Consider the following 27584-nt stretch of genomic DNA (forward strand, 5'->3'; position numbering starts at 1 on the left):
GGAGCGCATACGAGGGCTCTTGCAAGACACGGTCGGCCTGAGTGGAGGGAGACCTCCCTAGGTAACGCGAAACGAGAGCGCAAGCTTTCAGCGCAAGCTTTCAGCGCAAGCTTTCGCGGGGCGTGGTGTACAATGGCAGCCACTGTGGCAGGGGTGGGCCTCGTCAAGAGACTGTCTGATTCCAGGTAGTCGTGAGCCAGTCGGCGGCTAGAGCAGCAGGAAGGGTCCCACCAATCACCCACCCGAAGAAGCGGCCACCAGCGTTACCCAGAATTCCACCACTCGTACCTGCCACCAACTCATCAATCACTTGTGTTGCATCCGTTCCGATATCGGAAGCGGCCGCGCAAGTCGATGGCGGAGTTCTGGAAGAGTGGCCGTCGCGCCAACAGGTGCGTGATCAAGGCTTTCAAGATACCGCAGCGCATGATTTATGGTTTGCTGCAGAACCGGACGAAAAGTCGAGACCATTGTTTCTTCTCTATTCGAGGGTGTTGAGATTATGTTTTTGGCCTTCATTCAAGATTCAAGGAGAATCATGGAAAGAGAGACTACTTGTAGAAAAAGCGTAATTCATAGCGTAACTAGAAAAATAAGCGGTGACCAATAAGATCTGGCGCCAAATTAGTTCTTGCTGTTGAATTGACCTATTAAATATTGCCAGTGGCAATTTACCACTAAACCCGTTTTGGAGAGGATCCACAAGAGAAGCTCACTAAGAAGCAAGCCCTGAGTCTGAGTAGGACGGATGTACTTAGAAGAACAGCTGTTTGGTGATAATCCATTGCTACTACGAGACCTTACCGATTGATTTATCGTCGACAGATCCCAACGGAGCATTTTTCCACACCCCAACGATTTTAATTAGAATAGTCTGTGATATATTCTTCAATAATTTAGATGTTAAATATTACTAAATTATAACTAAATTACATTGAAAAATCATGTATTGTTCCGAACCGTCAGCTCCGAGATCTTGGGTTGTGATTTTCTTCTCAAAGAGGGATCTGGTTTTCTTTTGGACCTGTCCCCCTGGTACTTGGATGCTTCCTTTCTTTAAGTACTCCTGTCTTTTGTGGGTTCCATCTCTAAGCAATCAGTGACATTTGAGACCTTTTATATTTGTACGACTGTATCTAACAAAATCCCTTATTAGCTATGAACACACCCATTACTTGCCTTCCGTATTATAACGCCTTGAATGTTCCTCACTTTTCTTCTTACACCCATACTAAGAAACAAATCCTACATTTGCCTTTCCGTCTTTATTTCTATGTCGATCTTCCATATGTCATTAAATAAGAGCTTTCCTGCAATTTTACATATTCGGGACTTCATCCAACAAGTCGAACAAGACCCGGCACGACGTGGAAAGGGAGTCGCTTTACAACTTCGCATTTCTCTCAATATTCCTGAGAAAGATGCTCAATCAGACGACATAGAGCAACAAGATATACCAACTATAGTCTGTTTCTCCTGCGGCCCAGGACAATCCGATATATACCACGAAAATACCTTTATTATGCCTGGGGTTCTTTCCTGACTGCTACGACACAGGACCAAGGACTCCACATCCTTCTCCATGCTCACACAGTAGATTGGTACGTAACACTCAGGAGTCTCCAAAACACTGCTGATTTCTCTACACATCCTGGGGACCATTAAGACTTCGATTCATACTTTATACACTGTCCTGAGGCTGCACAATCAACCGTAACTTTCCTAGACGTGATTAATAAATACGCAGGGGAGCTCAACAACGGTTGGTATTTTACCACTAGCAAGCGATTGATTACCCAGGAACCCACATTTCTTTGTGTTTTGTATGGTAAATTGGTTCAACTAGCAACCTCGGTGTAATAACCACCGAGTATACGCACATACGGGGGTATTTCAACCTGCCCTCGATCGCACGCTTATTTCGATTCAATCAGTCAATCACTTTTATCCTGAATTGGTTCCGCTTGATCTCATTCGTCCTGAATGCATACTAGTCCATACGATTTTAGCAAGTGCTGATAACTCGCCAAGACTTGATTATCTGCGGGCACCCCGCAAATTTGAAAAGGACGAAACTGCGGCATTGCTAAATCTGGTAAATAACAGGTTTCGATACTGAATAAGTGTTTCTCTTACACAAACGAGGGCAGATTCTCCTTTTCTCATGACGGTTCCAACCATCTGCATGATCTATATTGCGAATATTAAGCATCTATATCATTGTTTGACATGACCGTTGTCAACCTAAGGGATGTCAACGCAGCTTAGAGATTCTAGATCTTAATTGCTCCATAGCAAGTGAAAGGAAAAACAATATATCTGGATTTCATATTGACTGTTCGCCTTTGGATTGCTAGCGGAGATATGCAAATCCTTGATATTAACTTGAACTATGATCGCCTGAAGTGTGGGCCAATTCTACACAACAGGCAAAAGGCAGCGAGGGCTAGGCACTGAGAGGAAATCAGAAAGATCACAATAGCAAACAAAAAGACATATAATTTGATATATCACTCATCCGACCCCTCCGGGCCAAGCTAATGGACTAGCTTCGTAAATGTAGGTATCGGCTAATAATGTAGGTGGAAAATTTGGAGATCCCCCGGAAAGTTTTGTCAACTAAGTGGTTCTTCGAGTGTGCCCATACCCGCATTCGGGATCCACCTTCACCCTGCCATCCCACAGCGGTTCGTGTGGGGGATTTCCGCATCCAGTAGCAGGGTGGAAGTATTTATGTACCAGAAGTCCTGTTACGGGGCAAAGTATCCACAGAACGTATCAGTTCGATGATATGGCGGACGGAAACTTCATCAAGTTAGTCCCTTGGCTGCTATGCTTCGGGGTTGTCTGGGTTGCTTGGAAGACCCTGCGATTTGCTCTCTCCACCCAGCGCTCACCATTCCTCCTCCTGGACCTCCAGTAGTACCATTCCTAGGTAAGATGGGCTCATTGTTTTCCGAGTGCAATGAACTAACCCGTAATTAGGAAATTTGCACCAAGTCCCGTCCAAGAAGGCGTTTTTAAAGTACGTATCTGAGATGCTGTTTGTAACCTATCGATTGATACTGACCAACGTCCAGGTTTCAAGAATGGGGAAGGAAACACGGCGCGATCGTTTCCGTTAAGATGGGACCTACCGACATGGTCATCCTCAATAAAGCAAAAGACGTTAGAGAGTGAGCAATCTCGTTTTCGTTCTGTTTAGCACTCGACGTTGACACGATCGGTAATTCTAGATTATTCGATAAACGGGGCGCCATCTATTCGAGCCGACCCGCAAATCACATTGGCACCGAAGTCATCACACGTGATGATGTTCATTTACTGCTCATGCCTTACGGTCAGGCATGGCGGGAGCAGAGAAGAATTTATCAAGCCATTCTCAGCATTACGGCCGTGGGATCCCTCCGACCGCTACAGGCAGCAGAAGCAGTCTTGACACTCCACCAACTAAGCCAATCACCAGAGCAGTACTACGATCATGTCTGTCGGTACTCCACGGCGGTGATACTCTCCTCGGTCTTTGGGGTCCGCGGACCAAAATTTCATCATCGGAATATCATGCGCCTCTACAAGGTTCAGGATCAATTCACAGCGATTCTCGATACAGCTGCAACACCACCAGTTGATGTCTTCTCCATCCTGAAGAGCCTGCCAAACTTCCTATCCCCTTGGCGTCGATGGGCGTACCGAATTCGAACCGAGCAGCGACAACTTTATTTTGAGCTTCTGCAAGATGTCAAAGACCGCCGGAAGCGAGGCATTAAACGGAACTGCTTTATGGACCAGCTACTTGATGAATCCTTCCGACAAAAGTATTCTCTGGACGATGAGCATATTGCATATATTGGCGGAGCGCTCATGGAAGGTGGATCGGACACCATGTTGTCGACTCTGCTTTTGTTTCTTCTGGCCATGGTGGAGTATCCCCACGTGCTACAGAAAGCACAGAATCATATAGATGCGCTTTGTGGGACGCAAAGATCTCCCAATTTTGAGGATCTCGCACGGTTACCTTACATCAAATGCTGCGTCTCCGAGGTCTGTTCCCTCCCTTTTGTACTTGCTCGTCATTTAATCGATTTGAGTAGGTTTTGCGCTGGAGACCTGTAGCCGCAGGCGGCATTCCGCACACCTTGATTCAAAGTACAGTTATGGCTCCTTTCGAATGTTTGAAGCAAAGAGAACGATGGGAGTGTGCTCACAAAGATAGATGATGAGTATCAAGGATATCATTTCCCCAGAGGGACTACATTCCTGGCAAACACATGGTATAGCAATCTCTCCGTGGTTTGAATAACAGAGAGCTAATGTCTGTGGACTAATGTCCCAGGGCTATTCACCATGACCCAGAATGTTATGATGACCCTGATAGGTTTATTCCCGAGAGATTTGAGCAAAATGAGCTCGGACTCAAACCAGGCCTAAACGAAACCGATGGTATTAGAAAGACGTACGGTTTTGGCGCAGGAGGCGGATCTGCCTGGATCTCACCTCGCCGAGAACTCTCTGGTATATCTCCGAGCTTATACATGAGTACCAGGTGTCTCGTGCTAATCAAGTACAGCAAATTAACATTGCTAAAGTTATTTGGGCATTCGATATTCGCGCTGGCAAAGATACTCGAACTGGATTACACCTGAACGTGGAAGATGTTGACGACGATATTCGAACCAGATGGACAGATGGCTTTCTCAACAGCACCAAAACCATTTCCCGTCATTTTGTCTCTACGTTTGAATGATCATGGTGCGGTGATTCACCGGGAACTTCAAGAAGCTCAGGATATCTTTGAGACTTATGAAGATTAATCGCCCTATACGGGATTACTTAATCAAGACCTTCGCCAAAAGAGCTTCGAAAGTATCAAAATTTTGAGGATCTATTGTGACGACCATGTACTTTATTTGCCCATGGCCGTATGTTCGGTCAGTGCCAAATTGAAAAAGTAATTCGATCCTGGCTGCGGCCCTATTCAGCATGGTTAAAAAACAAGTTATGTCTTAGTGCTATATTGTACACTTCTCAAAATCCAGTTTCAGAGACGTTAGTATCTAGCCATGAGGGAATTGAAATCCGATATGACCATTCATGCAAAGGCTGAAGGAGGGCTTTTTCCGGTCAGACGTGGCGTAAAGCCCTTTGGGGGACTAGCCTATTAATATGTGACGTCATATCGAATCTTCATTTGCATATGCTAACAAGATATCCGTTGATTCATCCATCCTGTTCGACTTAACCCAATTTAGAGCGAATTAGTGGCATGGTAGATGATTAGTGGCTCTGTTCGGAAAACACAGTCGCGCGTTAGGGCGTTGGGGGGGGGGAGGGGCTGATCAGCTAGCTTGTGAGTTACAATATGGCTTTCAACTTACCCTGGGAGAATATCATCGGGTCTCACAAGTATCAGCATTGATTTTCCCCTACAGACGAAATTGCGGAAGCGCTACTGGAAGGAAAGGCATTGCCGCAGATGGCTGGGTAAAGACACCCTTCTTTGTCTTCCAGGGCCTAGTCCAGATGGAGAATTGGTGTCATGTTCATATCGTTATCACAACTTCTACAGGTATAATTATCACCCTGGAACTCAGGGGCCATTTCAAAGTTTGCAAAATTATTATCAATTTGCTCTTTTTGCGCTTTAATTCTCTAAATCTTTCACAAAACTCCATTTTCTGCTGCGTGGGAACCACCAACATCTATTTAATCTTTGACTTCTCTAGATATTTCCAGAATCCCTGGGTTACTTCTTAATGCTTTCTCGCAAAGCCTAAACATCGGTTGAAGCCATTGGACAGTTTACCATTTCAAAACTATAAGCATTTGCACCCGCAGTATGATGCCATCAGCATGGAATGGGGTGGTTTTTAGGAAATATAGGTTATACGCCATATCCATTGGCTTCGCAAGGAGATATCCAAATAAAAACTATACACTATTCGCCCCAGTGTCATGGGCTTTGGCCGATGATCCCGATAATATAAGGAACTTCATGAAAGTGATAAGGAGACAAAGTTGTCTATGGCTAAAGTAATGATTCTGAGCTATCAGAATTGGATAAGAAACAAAACATTAACTCTGTCCGAAACTACTGCATGCCAGACTCACATCCTACTTTCAACTCACGGCCGACGATATGGGAACCATGACTAGTCATCTGACTTCAAGAACATATCCAAAATCTTCTAGATCTTTCCGGTGTCGGTAGGCAGACTACAATATAAATTTCACCCAAGTGGCATGCCTTGTATTTATGATCCAGCTCAACACAGAACAGCTTCTTGGTCAATTGAAAGACGCCACATGAAAGAAGAAATCGGCACAACGCAACCAAAAGGCATAATAAAGATAAAATAGCGTGGAAGAATGGTTTCGCATACGGCTCTGTTTCTAGCTCCATCTAGTCACTTGCGTATCTGCAGCTTTCTTTCTCATTCACCTACATTATCACATTAACTGGTGCCAGCACATGTTACAAAGGTATGACAGTCACCTTTTAGCGGCGGACCTTTGGTACCTGAAACTGAAGGTTGACGGAGTTCGCTTGTCAACGAAGCTTTTTTTCCATATTATAGCTACCAACACCACCATGTTTTAGGTCTATTTTGATGTCGAACGACGCATTTCAACTGCTTGCTCAGTTGCTAGAACTGCCAAAAGGCAAATTCTGCAGCATTGGCGCGCGAATATGACGTTCTGATCGGCCTATACACGTCTGAATAAGGTTCAGATGCGTGCATTGGAGTCCTGAATCGACAGTCTTGGTAGTCTACATATACCGCCTACTGCTAATATGGTCGTAGTAAGTGCAAATGCAATGTTACGCAGAACAAATTCAATTGCCGCTCCACTCGGCAAAGTCTGGATATACGACTACGCGGCTAATCGTCTACCATCTCACCTTAATTGGTCGCGACAGAAGCCTGCAGACCAAAATCAAGTTACTGCTGAGGATATTGGTGTATTGACAGCGTGGTATGAGCGCTTAGAACCTTTAATAAAGCGTATTCCGGCCAAGAATATCTACAACTTTGATGAAACTGGCCTTACACTAGCAATTTGTACGTGTAGAATATACAGGGCTAATGGACAAGCTGGCTTATTCAGAATTACATAGAGAGTCCTCGGGGTTTTATTATGACAGAATTGTACGAAGACTCTCAGTGTGAGTTGGAAATATGTCGTTCGCTATGGCGATGTACCCACCTTATATTATAGGGATCCTTTCAAAATGTAGACGTACGGTGGTCCCACATAGAAATCCAATTCACTAAGGAATAAATCTCTGATTCTCCCAAATCTGAGAATGCCCAACAATTTAAGGGTGAACTAACTAACAACTGACTAATGACATCAATAGTTCACAACTGGAAAGACTAGGAGATAAGGGGGTGTGGTAAGATCCCTGTATGTGACCTGTAGGGATTCCAATTCTTAATGAGGGTTTTGCGAAAAGAGATCCACCAGAAGATTAACCGACACGACCACGATATGTCTGGTCCCTCAATCCCTTCAAAAATTTCATCAGCTGGAACCCTTGACTATCTTTCGCTGCTGCCTTCCCAGTTGATCTGCCACCTTTTCCGGGAACACCATTCGCCGACCTTTCGTCTTGCATCTTCCCCACTGGCCCAGCGTCGGTACCAGATGGTTCAGCTGACATAGTGACACTCATCCCAGAGTTTCCAGCCCTCGCTTTGGCTTGTCTGGCAGGAATTATGACATACAATGTCACGATAATGAGGTGTGCATCTCTAAAACCCTTCATCGCGTTGATAGCAGCATCATATGCGGCCACAGCAGGCGAATCCGCACCCTGCTCCCTAGATATTCTCTGAACGAAGGAACGAACTGGACGACCATTTGATCGAAGGTGCTGAAGAAACGCCTGATGGTTGTGATTCATGTAAATCCGAACGCGATCCAGGAAAGCGCTCTTGCTCTCGTCCTCCACTAAACCGAGATATGCGTCTAGAGTGGGGACCAGGGGGCTCTGGGCTGCAGTCGGGCCACTGATATTTGTCAGCATTTCTGCCGAGCCCTCAACTTCCTCGCTACCTTCCCACGCCCATTTTCGGTTGTAAGGATCAACGTCAGCCCCCGTAAGCCAAGGACTGATTTCCTCGTAGAATACTTCAGGTCTCACTAGTTTTTTAGTACTCATCAGAACATCTTTCATCTGCTCAATAACAGCAGCCGCTCCTTTGAGGTACCTCGTAATTCGCCCAACATCCGGATCATCGTTACCTACAATCTCATCCATGGCTAACCTCATCAACTCAACAGCTTCGGCGCCTTTCAGTTCTATGCGAATGTCTGTCATATGAAACTCGTTCTCATCAGGGGTACCAGTAAACGTGGTCTGGGTCTGGAGGTTATCGCTTGTCGGAAGGGCTCCTTCTTCGCGTGGTTCTCTGTGAGACCAGTTATGAAGAGCGTGATCAGAATAGGTAATATAAGGGGCGTGCTGAAGTTGCCTAGAGACTCGGAGGAGAGGGACGGTGAGCGACCGAGGAACGGTGATGGGCTCCCTTGAGGGAGTGGTATGTGTATAGAACTGAACCATAAAAGCAAGGACAAGATGTGCTCGTCTCAGCTCTCTTTCGCATCCTTTAAAATTTTTGACAGATAAAACTGGCATCTGGCAAAGACCAGTCAGACATGTGCTAATTGATTAAACTACCGTCTGTGCCTTCTCAACGGTCTTCCTCCATGCTCGAGCTTTCTCCTCCTTGACTGTTTTCTGTTGAGGATCCAACGATAAGGCCTGTTCAGTCGCTCTTGAGTTTCTGTGCCTTTGCAAATTCTAAAGTAACCTCCCATGCTTCCCATTCAGCAGAAAGCCTGCACAGAGGCATCCGTGGCGGCACAAATCCGGTTCGGTGGTCCACATAGAAATATTCAGGAGTGGCTGTGTGCGCATTGATTTCCTTGCGCGACTGGTTGGGATGATACAGAGTTCTAAGGTCAAAACTTCAAAAGATGTATTTATCTTTCGAAAGTAACTTGTTGCGAGATAAGTTGCAGAACTATCGATTGCTCTGCTCAAGGCGTCGTTAGGTAAAACACGAATGGTGAATAGCAACGGCGAATTGCTCAAAGTCGACCGCAGGTTATGGCTTACTGCAATTATGGGGTCAGTCGTGAGTGCTGTCGTAAAGAATAGCTCTAAGATCATCCCAAGGTATATATATACCCCGAAAGAGGTTTGTGCCATTTATAATCATATTTGGCAACTATCGGCACCAAGCATGTCGATGGAGCGGTCTCGATTACGGGCCTACCTGTTTCGAATTTTGTCTATGACGAGAAGACTTGAAGGGATATTGACAAAAATCTGTTGACATCAAATAACCAGGCCATCCATGTAAGCTGCTAAAGAGAGGATATACCTAGCCGTAGGTTCTAGGCGCTGAGATTCGGCCAGTAAGAACACGAAGCAGTCAGCTGTCTCAGAGAGACAAAAGAGAGGTCGCCGCGTTTGTTAGCTCTAATAGCACTTTGGATTCTCATCCTCCTTTTAGACAAGCATGGCAGGTATGTAGGCATTGTGTCTGGTGACACCTCACTCTGTTCAACTTCTTTGTTGGGAAGCTATATCCACCTAACTACAGAACACCCTGCCTTAAAGTGGACTCATAATAGGACCCACCTCTGATAACTTCTTGAACGGGTTAAATCTAATCCTCCTAGAATAGGACCATTTTTGAGCCCCGTCACTCCCAATCCACATCTTGAATATTTTCTGGAAGCTGCCGGAGCAGCAATCATTAAATGCTTTCTTGATAGCTCATTTCAATCACAAATTACAAAATGCTGGAGTGGCGGAATACAGACCGACATGCACTGCGAAGTAAAAAACGGACTAAGTTCAGCCATTCGAGTCGAAAGACGAAGGTACAGGATTAAGAAATGAAGGCGAATCAGGAGACATCATCCGGGTAGGGAAGCGTACCCGCTGCCCCTTTCCAAAGGCCGGCCCGGGCTTAGCCCGCACTGATCGCCAGGTATAAGACGGCCAATCTTCACATGATTATATCGCCCACTAATTTTTAGAAACTCATTACGTTGTATGACTCATGAAGGGCGTTATAAAGTAAAACAGACAACAATAAGCAGTCTTCTATGGGCGCTGCATGTCGTTTTCAAACGAAAGAGGATGCTTTGGTGGACATGCATGGACCTACCCAGCTTAACTTCCTTTCCAGGTAAAATGATGTTAATGCGGCCCCACCAACATAGCCCCATACCATAGCCACATTCTTAACATTCCTCCCTACAGAAGCACCATCTGTGTTCCCCACACAACTTGCACACAACTTAAATTGGCAACGTGATATATATCGGCGAAACTCTTCTTGAACGGTCCACTACCATACGGAAAGCAACCAGCCAACTTTCAGCCACCAAAACACTACTAGCAGTACCTCCTCGGCAGCAGCAGCACACACAGAAAATGAGTATCCCGCTAGAAACTCACAAGTTCTGCATCATCGTTGGTGCCGGCGTAGGGGGGACTGATACAAGCTGCGGAGCTGGTTCGGAAGAAGGTTTTGACAATACACGATTTGCAAATTTTCGAGCGGGACAGCGACTACGGTGGAGTCTGGAAGGCGGCGACTTATCCCGGAGCGGCGTGCGACGTATTCAGTTGCACGTACCAGATTAGCTGGCATCGAAACCCAGGTGCGTTACAATCGAGAGCTGGGTGTTGATTTTATTGGCACATGTTTCATCGTCCTCTATCACAGCTAAACCTACTGGCTAACGTCTGTTTTGCTAAGATTGGGATTCCCTCTTTCCTACTGGCTCAGAGCTCATCCAGTATTACAGGCGATTTGCGGAGCACTATCGTTCCCCCAGGTCACAACCTTTGGCCAAAATGTTGTAAAGGCCACGTGGTCCGCGGAGAAGTCTTTGTGGGTAGCAGACCTGGAGGATGTTCACTCCGGGGAGTCGGGCACGTTGGACCTGCCGTGTCTTGATCCAGGCGGCCGGCACCTACAATCGCAAATCCGTCCCGAATTACCCTGGCATGCATTTGTTCAAGGGGAGATGTGGCATGCTTCTGACTGGCCAGAGAACTACTATTTCGCGGGGAAGAGTGTGGCATATGTAGGCACTGGACCAACATCCGTCCAGGTCCTTCCTTACATTCAAGCACAAGCGAAAGAGGTCAGCGTGTTCTGCAGAAGTATGACATACTGCCACCCATTCACAAATATTAAGTACCCAGGTTGGGTAAAATGGGCGTTCCGGTGGATTCCCGGCCTACTTGCTCTGTATTCCCTCATTGTCGCGTCGCTCTTCGCCCCTTGGGCCTACTTTGCCTTTAGGCCCGAAACGTGGCTTGCAAGATACACGGAGCATTATTGCCGCAGGGTTTTAGAGAAACAGGTTCCTGATCCGGATCTCCGGAAAAAGCTGAGCCTTACCGGTCGATTCGGGTCAAAACGACCGCTGGTTTCCCTCTCCGGATTCTTCGATGTTCTCCAGAAAGAGAACGTTAATGTGGTCAGCAATCCAATCATGGCCGTGGACGAAGCTGGCATCACCACAGAAACACCCATGACAAATGATGCAGTCATTCAGATAGATGACGCAGACAGCAGTGTTTCCAGCGTCTCCACAGAAAGACCGAAGGTTGGAGGCACACATATAAAGGCAGATGTAATCATCTGGGGCACCGGATTCCAGATGCAGGGATGGGGTGGAGCGGTGCCGACTTTAGGCCGTGAAGGTAAACTGCTCAGCGAACACTGGAAAGACTCCCCAAAGACGCTCTTTGGTACGTACACTCTCCATCTACATCCGTGGAGCCCGCGTTAAGCTATGACAGGCACTATGACATCCGATTTTCCAAACCTCGTTCTGGTCAATAGTCCGAATACAACGACTCCTTGGGGCAGCCTGATACGGAGCCTCGAACATCAGGCAAGGGTCAACCGCAAAATTATCCGACACATACGCAAGAGCTCGAAAAAAGATCCTAGCTACACGATAGAGCCTCGACCAGAGAAAGAGATTGGATGGACGGAGTCGATGCAGCCAGAGCTCGAAAAGCTGGCCACCAGCCCCAAATATGGACCTGCATTCTACTACCTCAATTCTAAGGGACAGAACACATTCTTCTGGCCTTGGCCGCAGCGATATTACTGGTGGAAGACAAGGAAATTAAATATCGGAGATTATGTTGAGAGATGTGGCTTGCACAAGGAATTATGATCCCATAAAACATTTTCTTGAATTAATGGATGACATCAATGATTATTATTTATTGTACTACTTAAGGGATTTACATCAACCCGACTATGCGTACAAGCTCTTGCTTCTTTTGCTTCTTTTCTCAAAATATGACCAACCTTTCCGTAAAATGCATCTTCCTTATGTTCCGTATCGAATTTCGAAGAACATGGGGACATCATTAGCTCTTGAATTTCGATGCTTGTAAAATTTTCCTGGCGATAACGACAGATATTCTGAGCATTATTCAGCATCTGTTCAACAACGGCTCCAATTAGGGGAACCGAAAGCACTTTACAAATGCAGCCCACTGGCTCTAGAGAATGAAACATTTTTCCAGCCACCAGTCCGCGAGAAAAGAATTATTCGAAGGAAACAAAGGGTGAAACGAACAGAGCAGAGAATTAAATAGAAGCAGACTTGGACTACCTACTTGAATGTGGAACCTATGTTTCAAACCATGCCTCGGCCCTTTCTAGTCAATGGCATCTCTTCTTCTTCACACTGCGAGGGCTCCAGATGGACCGTCAAGGGGTCTTTGATTCAGACTATCTCAAAGTAGTTTTCTTCATGGCTTGCAAGATGTCGCTCAAGTTTGTTGCTACTCTAATCTTCCATCTCACCTCTAATCAGGAGTGATTTGAATGGTCCTTCCGCTGATTGTCAAAGTATTACCTATTCCAAGACGGTTAAAAGTTTCCGGTGGCGATGGCGAGGCAACATGCAGCGAAGGAAACTTGTGCGGCATTGACAACCCTAGTTGACACTAAATCAGGCTCTGTTGAAAACGAAGAAAATTTATCGTTGCCAAGGAACACTGGTCTGGCCAAATCTTGAAGGAGAGCACACTATTACGAGCCACTGGCTATAATTCCTCTGGATTCGAAGTTAAAGGGAGAAAGTTTTGTTAGAAAATGAATTTAAAAGGGGACACAGGTGGTGAAGGCGAGATGAAACGAAACTGGTGGAAGATCAACAGGCTTGAATTTACCTGTATGGCACAAGTACCACAAGATCACCTTGCTATACCAGCAGCAGAGGTAGATATCGAGAGATAAGGCGCTTGGGACCTTATTAAGGCTGAAAGATGCTGAACGTTGGAAATCTGAATAGTTACATAGTTAAATTTTTTACAGCGTAGAATAAAAAATTATGAGTCGTACCTAGAACACCCTTCTTATGTGCGAATTCAATGGATGCAGTGGCCAGGGTTGTTGAGGTTATGGCTGTTCGCATGAGCAAACCCCTGCTTGAATACTAGAAAATAGTTCGCGAACCTGTTCGAAACTCACGATTTTTGTCGAATCGAATCGCCCGTAGATTCGAAGCCCGAAATTCAAGGTTCAAATTCTATTCGATTTGTTGAGATTGTTCGAATAGCTCTAAAGTTCGTGCGGAGCGGCAGTCGGCCCACGACTACTCTTCTGACGGCTCCGAAGGCCAATGACACAGGCGGAATTTGTAATTCACATTCCACTTTCCTTCTGCGCTACCGAGAGAGAGAGCTAACCTTGGTTGATTGAGATATTCGCTGAGCTAATTAAATGGGATTGGCTTAAACTCCTCTCGGGCTTTGCTGGTGGCGGGATTCTAACATGTAGCCGTGCCAAGACCACAGTCCACTCACAGCGTTTTGGCATTCCACCGCCACCCGGAAACCTACTAATAATATGTAGCACTTCATGGTTATGTTCATTAGGTAGCCATTATGTAGATCTCAGCACAAGATTGTCCACTTGGCTTGTCTCAAGTTGTGGTTGAGTTGATTATTACAGTGACGTCCTCATCAATACCACTTGCCTGATGCTTCACATTCTCCGAATTCGCTGGACGGTCTTCAAGTCCGAAAGTGACTTGCCTGCGCCAGTTCTGACTTGCCGCCTTTACTGAATCTCTTTCAAAGTTCTTGTTGCCATTGTAAAATCCCAGTTTTTGGCAGTATTGCTTCAGGCCTTGTCGCTAGACACTGCATTCGGTGCTTCAGGCGACCATCAAATGAAAACGCGTTGATCGCGCTGATTTATACGTCAGCTTTTGCGATGGATAGATTCGGCATATAGCTTGCTGCCGTATCCTTATCCGATTGGCACTCAATGTTTCGCGCAGTGCCGCTAGATGCTTCCATGGGTTACACACGGATGGATGGATGGATGATTTCATTTACCCGACCCCTCGCGAACGATATGCAGGATTCAACAACTATATACATGTGTCTCTTCGTAATTGCCGTGTCTAATTTCCTAAGCGACCTTAATGCCTCGCCGAAGCCTTTCGTGGCTCCCTGAGCCCTTCGTTCTCATGTTGTCTTCATGGTACTCGGCTTTGAAACCGTTGTGATGCTTCAGCGAAGTCCAAGACGGCTTCCACCGTCTTCGCCTTCGAAGCATGGCTAACCTTACCTCTCTCCTCTCCTCCAGACCCTCCTAGTAGGGTTGAAATGCTGTTGAACGCCTCGCCGACCTTTCTTGGAGCTCTCGCCGAAGTGCTCTCAGCTCTGGACAGTCTAGCAGAACATGGCTTACACTCTCGCGTTCGCCACAGACACATAGGTCATTGTCGCGGAAGCGAAACGTCTTTGCATATGTTGATAGCCAGCAGTGGCCAGTTCGCAATTGGGTGAGTAGATAAGCCCGGTTCCTCGGGGAGGGAACCGTAGAGGCCACGTGTGTACTTGGCTGGCAAGGTGTTGTCAATCCGGCGCAGGTGGCTGCCAGTCTTCGACCCTTTCCATTCCTCTGCCCATTGGTCCTGAATAACTTGCCTGATATGTGCTCTCTCGCGTGATATCAAGGGACTGAACGGGTGTGTCTTGCCCGGGATGGCGGCTTCTTTAGCAAGCTGATCGGCGATCTCGTTCCCCGGTATTTCGCAGTGACCGGGGATCCATTGTAGTCGAATCATTGTACCATGGTTCTTGGTGGTTTTGGCTGCTCGTAGGATGGCGTGGATGATCTGCTGTCCCGACTTGTTCCCCGGTCTTCGAATAGCTTGCAGTGCCGACATACTGTCGCTGAAGATCGTGGCGGATCTCACCCGCGCGTGCGATGCTGTCCAACGTCGAACCGCGACTTGATTGATGATATTGATAGCGTATAGAATCCCAATGAGCTCTGCCGCATGGACCGACCAGCGGTCCATACTGCCCACCTGTATTTGTATCCTGTCAGTTGTCTGCTGCCTCTCGTCGATCGCGACGGCTGCAGCTCCCATATGACCTTGTCGCCCCGAGGCGTCTGAGTAGATCATCACGTCCGAGATGGATCGTACCGTTTCCGCTTTCTCTATTGCGACCTCTCGATCAGGTTCTATTTCGATTCTGGCGAACCCCTCCGGTCTCCATGGAGGGAGCGGGGTCGGGTCAATCATCTCGATTTCTCTCAGTCTCTCCAAGTTCATTGTTTTCAACGCCTCTGCTAGAGGGAACCTGGCGTATGATCCAATATTGTCCCGCCTTCTCTGGGCCCGAAGAAGGGTGCTCCAGATAGGATGTTTTTGGGGCAGGGTGTGGAGTCTTGTAATGGTATTCTGTGCACGGAAGCGTAGTCGAAGATGGATTGGCCGGACGTGTGCTTCTACATCCAGCGCAGCTGTGGCCACCGTTCGAAATGCCGATAGAACGCGGATGAGCGCAGTCCGCTGTACGGTGCGTAAGTGCCGAAGATGCGTCTTCATCTCGGAGTGGGTCATGCCAGACGGTAGACGCATAGTCAATGACCGGTGCGACACACGCTTCGTAGAGCTGACGCATCTGCTCTGGGCGTAAATGCCGTAGTCCACCAAGAGCGAGGTTGACCTTTGTAGCTCGTTTGGCCGCCTGCTGTACGTGTGGTTTCCATCGTAGCTCATGGTCGAAGATAATTCCCAGTAGTTTGGCCGTTGTGGATGGTTTGACTGCTTTGCCATTCATGATCAGTTCCCCTTGGCACTGTTCCTTTCTCTTGCGAGTGATGTGGATAAGTTCAGTTTTCTCGGCCGCGAAGCAGGATCCGGTTCTCCGGGCCCATGCTTCGATGCGTGGTATGTCTTCAAACTGGATTCTGGCTAGGTTTCTCCTCTGCACTCCAGCCAACTCGCCAGCGAAAATAGTCGTCGATGAAGGCCGAAGCTCCGCCTTTGGAATCTACGGGCTGGTCCACCAGATCATTATTGAAGAGCGTGAACAGAATGGGCGAGAGTGGAGAGCCCTGCGCCAGCCCGGCATTGTCTAGCGGTGCTACCTCGGTCTGGTAGTCATCGAACCGGATACTGGCTTGGCGTCCGCTCATAAAGCTCGCGATCCATCGTCGGGCAACCAAAGGGATGCCCTTGGATTGGAGACGAGCGTCCAGGCTTGTCTGGTTGACTCCGTTGAACGCCCCTTTTAGGTCGAAGGCGACTAGCGTCACCACTTTTTGTTTGTACCACGCTTTGTCGATTGCGTTGGCAAGTACCAGAAGGGCTTGCTCGGTGGTGCGTCCTGGTCGGCCTCCAAACTGAGTGTCCGGTAGTAGCCCGTACTGCTCCGCGTAGAAGGACAACCGTCGGGCGACCACTGCTTCCAATAACTTTCCAAGCGTGTTGAGGAGCGAGATGGGGCGGTAGGCTCCTGGTTGCGAGTAGTCTGGCTTTCCTGGTTTCCGCAGAACTACGATCTGGGCGCATCTCCACCCCTGGGGGTGATATCCTAGTTTGATCGACACCGTGAAAATCTTGGTAATGATGCTCCCGAGGTAATCCCAGAGACGTTTCCAGACTAACATGGGAAGACCGTCTTCACCTGGCGCTGTTGATGGTTTTGCAGTACTGAGCGATCGGTAGATCTCGATCTCTGAGATCGGTTGCCATGGGATTTCGGCTGGGGGTCTAGGCAGCTGTTCGTCTTCGGCGGGCGCCATCGACGGGAAGAATGCGTCCATGAAAGCTTGCGCCTTTTCTGGATTATCAGCCACCTCCCTGTCGCCGACCCGGAGCGTTGGGACGCAACCCCACGCCTCCCGTGGTTTCATGTACGACGCGGCCTTCCATAATTTCCCTTCGCCGGCCTCATCAAGGAATTGTTTCCAGTGTGATGCTTTTGCTTCTTCGATCGTCCGGGTCCACGCCCGCCGCGACTGGCGCATGTCCTGGAAAAGTGCCATGCTGTGGGGATCGTTTCGTCCTGCTTCCGCACATCTCGCCTGCCATCTGCGTCGCAAGCGGTTTACTTTGTTCTGTTGCTCCTTGAGATCGGCCGTGAACCATCGTTTAGCGTAAAGGGAGGGTCGCTGATCGGGCGTGTATCTGTCGACAGCGATCGCAGTGGTCTTAGTGAGGTTTTCCACGGCCATATCGAGTGCGTGGGTTGAGTGCATCTCGGTCTGTTTCCCCACGAGACTTATGACCTCGTTCCCAATTTTCCCCCAGTCTGCGCGGTCGTAGGCCTTTCTTGGAGGTTTATTGTTGTTGCGATGTATCTGGAGGCTCCACTCTGAGTATGTGGCCCGGTGGTCCGAGCCGTAGTTATCGTGGTAAAGATGACACTTGAGCAGTAGCTCAGATTTATCCGTCACTGTCTGGTCAATCGTGGACCTTCTTCCCGGGTGGCTCAGCGACCAGTAGGTTGAGACTCCTCGAGGGAGACATCCCTGCAGGCCATGTTCGTGGAAGAAATTGATCAGTTCGCCGGCTTCCTCAACGAAGCGGGGTTGGATGTTGTTGTTCCCCCATGCCGGATGATGGTGGTTGAAATCTCCAGATAGGATAAGACAGGTGGGCCTTCTGTTGTTTTGAGTATTTTCCTGAATCGTGTGGTGGATCGCGGATAGAGTCGTCTCTGCCGATATTCCGTCGGGATTGTGCATCGGTACGGGTGGGATATAGACCGAAAAGACCAGGATCTGGAGTTCGGCCGTCCAGATCTTAATTGCTGTTAGGTCTGGGTGGTCGCATTGCACTTGTTGGTGAGAGGCCGTTGAGAGCCTACGGTTCACATAGATGAGGCTTCGCAGTCGAGCTGAGCCGTCTTCTATTGTTGGTTTGTATAGTCGCCATGCGCTGTGGTTCACATGTGTTCGATATGCAGTGATTGGTGGTTCCTGAATTAGGAGGATGTCTAGATTTTCGCTCTGGTGGTCGTTTATGAGGGCCTCCATGCCCGCTCTCGATTTCATGATGTTCAATTGTAGGATTCGGAGAGGTTTCCCTAACATTGCGGGGCGAGAGGGCCGGTTGGCGTTGGGCACAGGGAATCCCCGGTTGGGTGTTCACCACTACATTCTAAGCACCGTGCTCTGACTCCGGGTGGGCATCTTGATCGTTCGTGAGGGCCACCGCAGTGTCCGCACCGCGCTGCTTTTCTTTGCAGGACCACGCCTGGTGGCCAAACCGTTGGCATCGGAAGCATCGTCCTTCTTTAGCCTTGTATCTCTCTATGCGCCCAATGTACCGCCGGTCAATCAGCAGTCCATTGTCAATCATCCATTCCGCGGCCTCTGCCGAATCAAACCAAATGCCTATGGAGGCGAACGTCCCCAGGTTCCTGTCCCGTTTCTTGAGCCACGCGATATCTTCGATTCGGAAGTCGCGAGCAGCGAGATCGTTCTCGTTTGTGAGTTTCTTGATAGCACCTGCTTTATCCTTCTCGAGGTCCAATCCGTGGGTAGGGAGGTGATGCACAACTACTCCGTGCCGTGGTCTCACCAGCCTGGTCTCGTTTCCTAGGTCCCTTAGCCATTCAGTGTTGCAGCGGGCCGCCTCTGCCGACTCCGAGTCCTTAAATCGAATGATGTATCCAGTTCGAGTGGTGCCGACTCCCGCGACTTGTACATCTTGCGTGGATGGGTCGTTTGATAGTGCGTTCCGGATGTGGGTGTTCGCTTCCGTGGTAGGTAGGTATCGTCCAAAGGTGTTTTCGTTGTCTTCTGATTCAAGTGCGTCGGTTGATGTCTGGCGAGTGCTGATTCGGACGCAGTTCTTTTCTTTCTTTCTGTGTTGACTGTTCTCATGAGGGTCCGAATCGTTGACGTCTGCAGCAACCGCCGCCCACGATCGGCCCGAAGGCGGTGTCTTTAGGCTTTCGACCTGTGTTCGCAGCGCTTGGATCTCTTCCCGTAGCGTCTCATTCTGGGTCTGTAGCTCGCTCTGGCTGTGTTTCACTTCGCGAAGCTCGTTTCTGGTAGCCTGGATCAGCACGCTTTGCTTGTCAATGGTGTGTTGCAGTTGTTCAATAATTTGTCGAATCTCTTTGGTTGTCACACGTCCACTGCTGGTCACTGCGCTTTCCGGCTCTGTAGTAGTCCAAGTCACATGGCTGTTGTCTTCTTCTAGGCGTGTTTGCCTCCTGGTACGAGGGGCGTCCCTTGGTTCAGAGTTTTCTCCTGCGTCGATCGCCGCCGACCGTCGCGTGTTCCTGGTTGGAAGGGGCTCGGGAGGCCCCGTGGGTGGGTCCGCCCCAAAAGACATTAAGTAGCTTTGACAGGCCTACTTGCATAGACCACTACCCCAGTTTTTCACCCGATAATTGAGGTTTCTGGACTCTTGAGGTTCACCAGGCCTCTCACCCTGGGTGTCTCTTAGTTTGCTCCTTAAGCATACATCATGGGCAGGCCAACTAGGACGACACCGCTTCAACCGACCTAGGTCAGTCTCAGGCCCCCAGTGCGAGTGAGGTAGTTGACTCCCGTCTCTTTGTACACCGACACGCGCATCCGTCCTCTCGGGCTATACAAACAGTCTCTTGGCAGGACCCAGCCCTGCCACAGTGGCTGCCATTGTACACCACGCCCGCGAGAGCTGTTGCTCTCGTTTCGCGTTACCTAGGGAGGTCTCCCTCCACTAGGCCGACCGTGTCTTGCAGAGAGCCCTCGTATACGCTCCAGCCGGCAGTGTATGTCGGTTGCTCTCTACTAACCAAGCTTGGTCCCCAGTGACTGGACAGGGCCGATGATTTACCCGTGGCACAGCCTTAACGAGGTTCATCAGTTGCCATCAGTCAACCACCAATATCTTCCAGATTGCCCGTGTGTCTCCCAAGAGGGTTGCCCGTGTCTCGGCGGTGCCCGTGTCTCGAAGGACAGCCGCACCAGAGCTTGCCCGTGGCTTCGCCTTAACGAGGTCTCCAGTAATCGACGTCTCCGAGCCTTAACGAGTTCGAGTCTTAACGAGGCCTCTGGGCCTTGAATGAGGTCTGTCCGATGTTAGCTTGACTGCCTGCGCCACTGGTTCACTACCGCCTCGCCGCATCTCGCACGATGCGATCCCAGACCGTATGCAAGCTCAGGGGTGTCCTGTCTTCTTCCTGAGGGCGACACCACTTCAACTGGTAATGCAAGACCAGCGTCTGGGCCCGAGTGCGAGTCGGGTAAGAAGAAGTCGGATGGTTTTCATATGCCGTTTTCCCCTGATTTTTGGTGTGAATGTGCGGTCGTGCCCGCGCCCACCGCGCCGGGCCGGACCGCACAACCACGTCGGATTCACTTTGGTCTCCCCAACGGGGATTAACACCGGACACCACGAGAAGGTATGAATCCATTGTCCCAACAGCCTGGCGAGGACTGTCGCCCAGTGCGAGCTCACTGGGGGCATGGGTTACACACGGATGGATGGATGGATGGATGATTTCATTTACCCCGACCCCTCGCGAACGATATGCAGGATTCAACAACTATATACATGTGTCTCTTCGTAATTGCCGTGTCTAATTTCCTAAGCGACCTTAATGCCTCGCCGAAGCCTTTCGTGGCTCCCTAGCCCTTCGTTCTCATGTTGTCTTCATGGTGCTCGGCTTTGAAACCGTTGTGATGCTTCAGCGAAGTCCAAGACGGCTTCCACCGTCTTCGCCTTCGAAGCATGGCTAACCTTACCTCTCTCCTCTCCTCCAGACCCTCCTAGTAGGGTTGAAATGCTGTTGAACGCCTCGCCGACCTTTTCTCGGAGCTCTCGCCGAAGTGCTCTCAGCTCTGGACAGTCTAGCAGAACATGGCTTACACTCTCGCGTTCGCCACAGACACATAGGTCATTGTCGCGGAAGCGAAACGTCTTTGCATATGTTGATAGCCAGCAGTGGCCAGTTCGCAATTGGGTGAGTAGATAAGCCCGGTTCCTCGGGAGGGAACCGTAGAGGCCACGTGTGTACTTGGCTGGCAAGGTGTTGTCAATCCGGCGCAGGTGGCTGCCAGTCTTCGACCCTTTCCATTCCTCTGCCCATTGGTCCTGAATAACTTGCCTGATATGTGCTCTCTCGCGTGATATCAAGGGACTGAACGGGCGTGTCTTGCCCGGGATGGCGGCTTCTTTAGCAAGCTGATCGGCGATCTCGTCCCCGGTATTTCGCAGTGACCGGGGATCCATTGTAGTCGAATCATTGTACCATGGTTCTTGGTGGTTTCGGCTGCTCGTAGGATGGCGTGGATGATCTGCTGTCCCGACTTGTTCCCCGGTCTTCGAATAGCTTGCAGTGCCGACATACTGTCGCTGAAGATCGTGGCGGATCTCACCCGCGCGTGCGATGCTGTCCAACGTCGAACCGCGACTTGATTGATGATATTGATAGCGTATAGAATCCCAATGAGCTCTGCCGCATGGACCGACCAGCGGTCCATACTGCCCACCTGTATTTGTATCCTGTCAGTTGTCTGCTGCCTCTCGTCGATCGCGACGGCTGCAGCTCCCAGATGACCTTGTCGCCCCGAGGCGTCTGAGTAGATCATCACGTCCGAGATGGATCGTACCGTTTCCGCTTTCTCTATTGCGACCTCTCGATCAGGTTCTATTTCGATTCTGGCGAACCCCTCCGGTCTCCATGGAGGGAGCGGGGTCGGGTCAATCATCTCGATTTCTCTCAGTCTCTCCAAGTTCATTGTTTTCAACGCCTCTGCTAGAGGGAACCTGGCGTATGATCCAATATTGTCCCGCCTTCTCTGGGCCCGAAGAAGGGTGCTCCAGATAGGATGTTTTTGGGCAGGGTGTGGAGTCTTGTAATGGTATTCTGTGCACGGAAGCGTAGTCGAAGATGGATTGGCCGGACGTGTGCTTCTACATCCAGCGCAGCTGTGGCCACCGTTCGAAATGCCGATAGAACGCGGATGAGCGCAGTCCGCTGTACGGTGCGTAAGTGCCGAAGATGCGTCTTATCTCGGAGTGGGTCATGCCAGACGGTAGACGCATAGTCAATGACCGGTGCGACACACGCTTCGTAGAGCTGACGCATCTGCTCTGGGCGTAAATGCCGTAGTCCACCAAGAGCGAGGTTGACCTTTGTAGCTCGTTTGGCCGCCTGCTGTACGTGTGGTTTCCATCGTAGCTCATGGTCGAAGATAATTCCCAGTAGTTTGGCCGTTGTGGATGGTTTGACTGCTTTGCCATTCATGATCAGTTCCCCTTGGCACTGTTCCTTTCTCTTGCGAGTGATGTGGATAAGTTCAGTTTTCTCGGCCGCGAAGCAGGATCCGGTTCTCCGGGCCCATGCTTCGATGCGTGGTATGTCTTCAAACTGGATTCTGGCTAGGTTCTCCTCTGCACTCCAGCCAACTCGCCAGCGAAAATAGTCGTCGATGAAGGCCGAAGCTCCGCCTTTGGAATCTACGGGCTGGTCCACCAGATCATTATTGAAGAGCGTGAACAGAATGGGCGAGAGTGGAGAGCCCTGCGCCAGCCCGGCATTGTCTAGCGGTGCTACCTCGGTCTGGTAGTCATCGAACCGGATACTGGCTTGGCGTCCGCTCATAAAGCTCGCGATCCATCGTCGGGCAACCAAAGGGATGCCCTTGGATTGGAGACGAGCGTCCAGGCTTGTCTGGTTGACTCCGTTGAACGCCCCCTTTTAGGTCGAAGGCGACTAGCGTCACCACTTTTTGTTTGTACCACGCTTTGTCGATTGCGTTGGCAAGTACTAGAAGGGCTTGCTCGGTGGTGCGTCCTGGTCGGCCTCCAAACTGAGTGTCCGGTAGTAGCCCGTACTGCTCCGCGTAGAAGGACAACCGTCGGGCGACCACTGCTTCCAATAACTTTCCAAGCGTGTTGAGGAGCGAGATGGGGCGGTAGGCTCCTGGTTGCGAGTAGTCTGGCTTTCCTGGTTTCCGCAGAACTACGATCTGGGCGCATCTCCACCCCTGGGGGTGATATCCTAGTTTGATCGACACCGTGAAAATCTTGGTAATGATGCTCCCGAGGTAATCCCAGAGACGTTTCCAGACTAACATGGGAAGACCGTCTTCACCTGGCGCTGTTGATGGTTTTGCAGTACTGAGCGATCGGTAGATCTCGATCTCTGAGATCGGTTGCCATGGGATTTCGGCTGGGGGTCTGAGGCAGCTGTTCGTCTTCGGCGGGCGCCATCGACGGGAAGAATGCGTCCATGAAAGCTTGCGCCTTTTCTGGATTATCAGCCACCTCCCTGTCGCCGACCCGGAGCGTTGGGACGCAACCCCACGCCTCCCGTGGTTTCATGTACGACGCGGCCTTCCATAATTTCCCTTCGCCGGCCTCATCAAGGAATTGTTTCCAGTGTGATGCTTTTGCTTCTTCGATCGTCCGGGTCCACGCCCGCCGCGACTGGCGCATGTCCTGGAAAAGTGCCATGCTGTGGGGATCGTTTCGTCCTGCTTCCGCACATCTCGCCTGCCATCTGCGTCGCAAGCGGTTTACTTTGTTCTGTTGCTCCTTGAGATCGGCCGTGAACCATCGTTTAGCGTAAGGGGAGGGTCGCTGATCGGGCGTGTATCTGTCGACAGCGATCGCAGTGGTCTTAGTGAGGTTTTCCACGGCCATATCGAGTGCGTGGGTTGAGTGCATCTCGGTCTGTTTCCCCATGAGACTTATGACCTCGTTTCCAATTTTCCCCCAGTCTGCGCGGTCGTAGGCCTTTCTTGGAGGTTTATTGTTGTTGCGATGTATCTGGAGGCTCCACTCTGAGTATGTGGCCCGGTGGTCCGAGCCGTAGTTATCGTGGTAAAGATGACACTTGAGCAGTAGCTCAGATTTATCCGTCACTGTCTGGTCAATCGTGGACCTTCTTCCCGGGTGGCTCAGCGACCAGTAGGTTGAGACTCCTCGAGGGAGACATCCCTGCAGGCCATGTTCGTGGAAGAAATTGATCAGTTCGCCGGCTTCCTCAACGAAGCGGGGTTGGATGTTGTTGTTCCCCCATGCCGGATGATGGTGGTTGAAATCTCCAGATAGGATAAGACAGGTGGGCCTTCTGTTGTTTTGAGTATTTTCCTGAATCGTGTGGTGGATCGCGGATAGAGTCGTCTCTGCCGATATTCCGTCGGGATTGTGCATCGGTACGGGTGGGATATAGACCGAAAAGACCAGGATCTGGAGTTCGGCCGTCCAGATCTTAATTGCTGTTAGGTCTGGGTGGTCGCATTGCACTTGTTGGTGAGAGGCCGTTGAGAGCCTACGGTTCACATAGATGAGGCTTCGCAGTCGAGCTGAGCCGTCTTCTATTGTTGGTTTGTATAGTCGCCATGCGCTGTGGTTCACATGTGTTCGATATGCAGTGATTGGTGGTTCCTGAATTAGGAGGATGTCTAGATTTTCGCTCTGGTGGTCGTTTATGAGGGCCTCCATGCCCGCTCTCGATTTCATGATGTTCAATTGTAGGATTCGGAGAGGTTTCCCTAACATTGCGGGGCGAGAGGGCCGGTTGGCGTTGGGCACAGGGAATCCCCGGTTGGGTGTTCACCACTACATTCTAAGCACCGTGCTCTGACTCCGGGTGGGCATCTTGATCGTTCGTGAGGGCCACCGCAGTGTCCGCACCGCGCTGCTTTTCTTTGCAGGACCACGCCTGGTGGCCAAACCGTTGGCATCGGAAGCATCGTCCTTCTTTAGCCTTGTATCTCTCTATGCGCCCAATGTACCGCCGGTCAATCAGCAGTCCATTGTCAATCATCCATTCCGCGGCCTCTGCCGAATCAAACCAAATGCCTATGGAGGCGAACGTCCCCAGGTTCCTGTCCCGTTTCTTGAGCCACGCGATATCTTCGATTCGGAAGTCGCGAGCAGCGAGATCGTTCTCGTTTGTGAGTTTCTTGATAGCACCTGCTTTATCCTTCTCGAGGTCCAATCCGTGGGTAGGGAGGTGATGCACAACTACTCCGTGCCGTGGTCTCACCAGCCTGGTCTCGTTTCCTAGGTCCCTTAGCCATTCAGTGTTGCAGCGGGCCGCCTCTGCCGACTTCGAGTCCTTAAATCGAATGATGTATCCAGTTCGAGTGGTGCCGACTCCCGCGACTTGTACATCTTGCGTGGATGGGTCGTTTGATAGTGCGTTCCGGATGTGGGTGTTCGCTTCCGTGGTAGGTAGGTATCGTCCAAAGGTGTTTTCGTTGTCTTCTGATTCAAGTGCGTCGGTTGATGTCTGGCGAGTGCTGATTCGGACGCAGTTCTTTTCTTTCTTTCTGTGTCGACTGTTCTCATGAGGGTCCGAATTGTTGACGTCTGCAGCAACCGCCGCCCACGATCGGCCCGAAGGCGGTGTCTTTAGGCTTTCGACCTGTGTTCGCAGCGCTTGGATCTCTTCCCGTAGCGTCTCATTCTGGGTCTGTAGCTCGCTCTGGCTGTGTTTCACTTCGCGAAGCTCGTTTCTGGTAGCCTGGATCAGCACGCTTTGCTTGTCAATGGTGTGTTGCAGTTGTTCAATAATTTGTCGAATCTCTTTGGTTGTCACACGTCCACTGCTGGTCACTGCGCTTTCCGGCTCTGTAGTAGTCCAAGTCACATGGCTGTTGTCTTCTTCTAGGCGTGTTTGCCTCCTGGTACGAGGGGCGTCCCTTGGTTCAGAGTTTCTCCTGCGTCGATCGCTGCCGACCGTCGCGTGTTCCTGGTTGGAAGGGGCTCGGGAGGCCCCGTGGGTGGGTCCGCCCCAAAAGACATTAAGTAGCTTTGACAGGCCTACTTGCATAGACCACTACCCCAGTTTTTCACCCGATAATTGAGGTTTCTGGACTCTTGAGGTTCACCAGGCCTCTCACCCTGGGTGTCTCTTAGTTTGCTCCTTAAGCATACATCATGGGCAGGCCAACTAGGACGACACCGCTTCAACCGACCTAGGTCAGTCTCAGGCCCCCAGTGCGAGTGAGGTAGTTGACTCCCGTCTCTTTGTACACCGACACGCGCATCCGTCCTCTCGGGCTATACAAACAGTCTCTTGGCAGGACCCAGCCCTGCCACAGTGGCTGCCATTGTACACCACGCCCCGCGAGAGCTGTTGCTCTCGTTTCGCGTTACCTAGGGAGGTCTCCCTCCACTAGGCCGACCGTGTCTTGCAGAGAGCCCTCGTATACGCTCCAGCCGGCAGTGTATGTCGGTTGCTCTCTACTAACCAAGCTTGGTCCCCAGTGACTGGACAGGGCCGATGATTTACCCGTGGCACAGCCTTAACGAGGTTCATCAGTTGCCATCAGTCAACCACCAATATCTTCCAGATTGCCCGTGTGTCTCCCAAGAGGGTTGCCCGTGTCTCGGCGGTGCCCGTGTCTCGAAGGACAGCCGCACCAGAGCTTGCCCGTGGCTTCGCCTTAACGAGGTCTCCAGTAATCGACGTCTCCGAGCCTTAACGAGTTCGAGTCTTAACGAGGCCTCTGGGCCTTGAATGAGGTCTGTCCGATGTTAGCTTGACTGCCTGCGCCACTGGTTCACTACCGCCTCGCCGCATCTCGCACGATGCGATCCCAGACCGTATGCAAGCTCAGGGGTGTCCTGTCTTCTTCCTAGGGCGACACCACTTCAACTGGTAATGCAAGACCAGCGTCTGGGCCCGAGTGCGAGTCGGGTAAGAAGAAGTCGGATGGTTTTCATATGCCGTTTTCCCCTGATTTTTGGTGTGAATGTGCGGTCGTGCCCGCGCCCACCGCGCCGGGCCGGACCGCACAACCACGTCGGATTCACTTTGGTCTCCCCAACGGGGATTAACACCGGACACCACGAGAAGGTATGAATCCATTGTCCCAACAGCCTGGCGAGGACTGTCGCCCAGTGCGAGCTCACTGGGGGCATGGGTTACACACGGATGGATGGATGGATGGATGATTTCATTTACCCCGACCCCTCGCGAACGATATGCAGGATTCAACAACTATATACATGTGTCTCTTCGTAATTGCCGTGTCTAATTTCCTAAGCGACCTTAATGCCTCGCCGAAGCCTTTCGTGGCTCCCTAGCCCTTCGTTCTCATGTTGTCTTCATGGTGCTCGGCTTTGAAACCGTTGTGATGCTTCAGCGAAGTCCAAGACGGCTTCCACCGTCTTCGCCTTCGAAGCATGGCTAACCTTACCTCTCTCCTCTCCTCCAGACCCTCCTAGTAGGGTTGAAATGCTGTTGAACGCCTCGCCGACCTTTTCTCGGAGCTCTCGCCGAAGTGCTCTCAGCTCTGGACAGT

General features: G+C 50.3%; 3 protein-coding genes across 3 annotated transcripts; 2 read left to right on the top strand and 1 right to left on the bottom strand.

The window, feature by feature from the left end:
• Positions 1-2832: 2832 nt before the first annotated feature.
• On the top strand, positions 2833-4744 carry N7509_006468 (cytochrome P450; the record flags this gene model as incomplete). The annotated part of the gene is made up of 7 exons (XM_056631105.1): positions 2833-2935; positions 2986-3025; positions 3081-3176; positions 3237-4041; positions 4092-4195; positions 4334-4512; positions 4587-4744. The coding sequence occupies 7 exons, from the start codon at positions 2833-2835 to the stop codon at positions 4742-4744; spliced, it is 1485 nt and encodes a 494-aa protein (XP_056488366.1).
• A 2727-nt stretch (positions 4745-7471) lies between these two features.
• Positions 7472-8641, bottom strand: N7509_006469 (indoleamine 2-3-dioxygenase; the record flags this gene model as incomplete). Its single annotated transcript, XM_056631106.1, has 1 exon — positions 7472-8641. One exon carries the CDS (start codon positions 8639-8641, stop codon positions 7472-7474), a length of 1170 nt encoding a protein of 389 aa, XP_056488367.1.
• A 1870-nt stretch (positions 8642-10511) lies between these two features.
• Positions 10512-12225, top strand: N7509_006470 (flavin-containing monooxygenase; the record flags this gene model as incomplete). The annotated part of the gene is made up of 3 exons (XM_056631107.1): positions 10512-10686; positions 10826-11788; positions 11840-12225. Coding segments are annotated over 3 exons (1524 nt in total), but the record flags the coding sequence as incomplete, so codon positions are not given.
• Positions 12226-27584: the final 15359 nt, after the last annotated feature.

This window comes from Penicillium cosmopolitanum (assembly GCF_028827165.1).
Source record: "Penicillium cosmopolitanum strain IBT 29677 chromosome Unknown utg000007l:1.0-333516.0:1.0-333752.0, whole genome shotgun sequence".
Taxonomy (NCBI): domain Eukaryota; kingdom Fungi; phylum Ascomycota; class Eurotiomycetes; order Eurotiales; family Aspergillaceae; genus Penicillium; species Penicillium cosmopolitanum.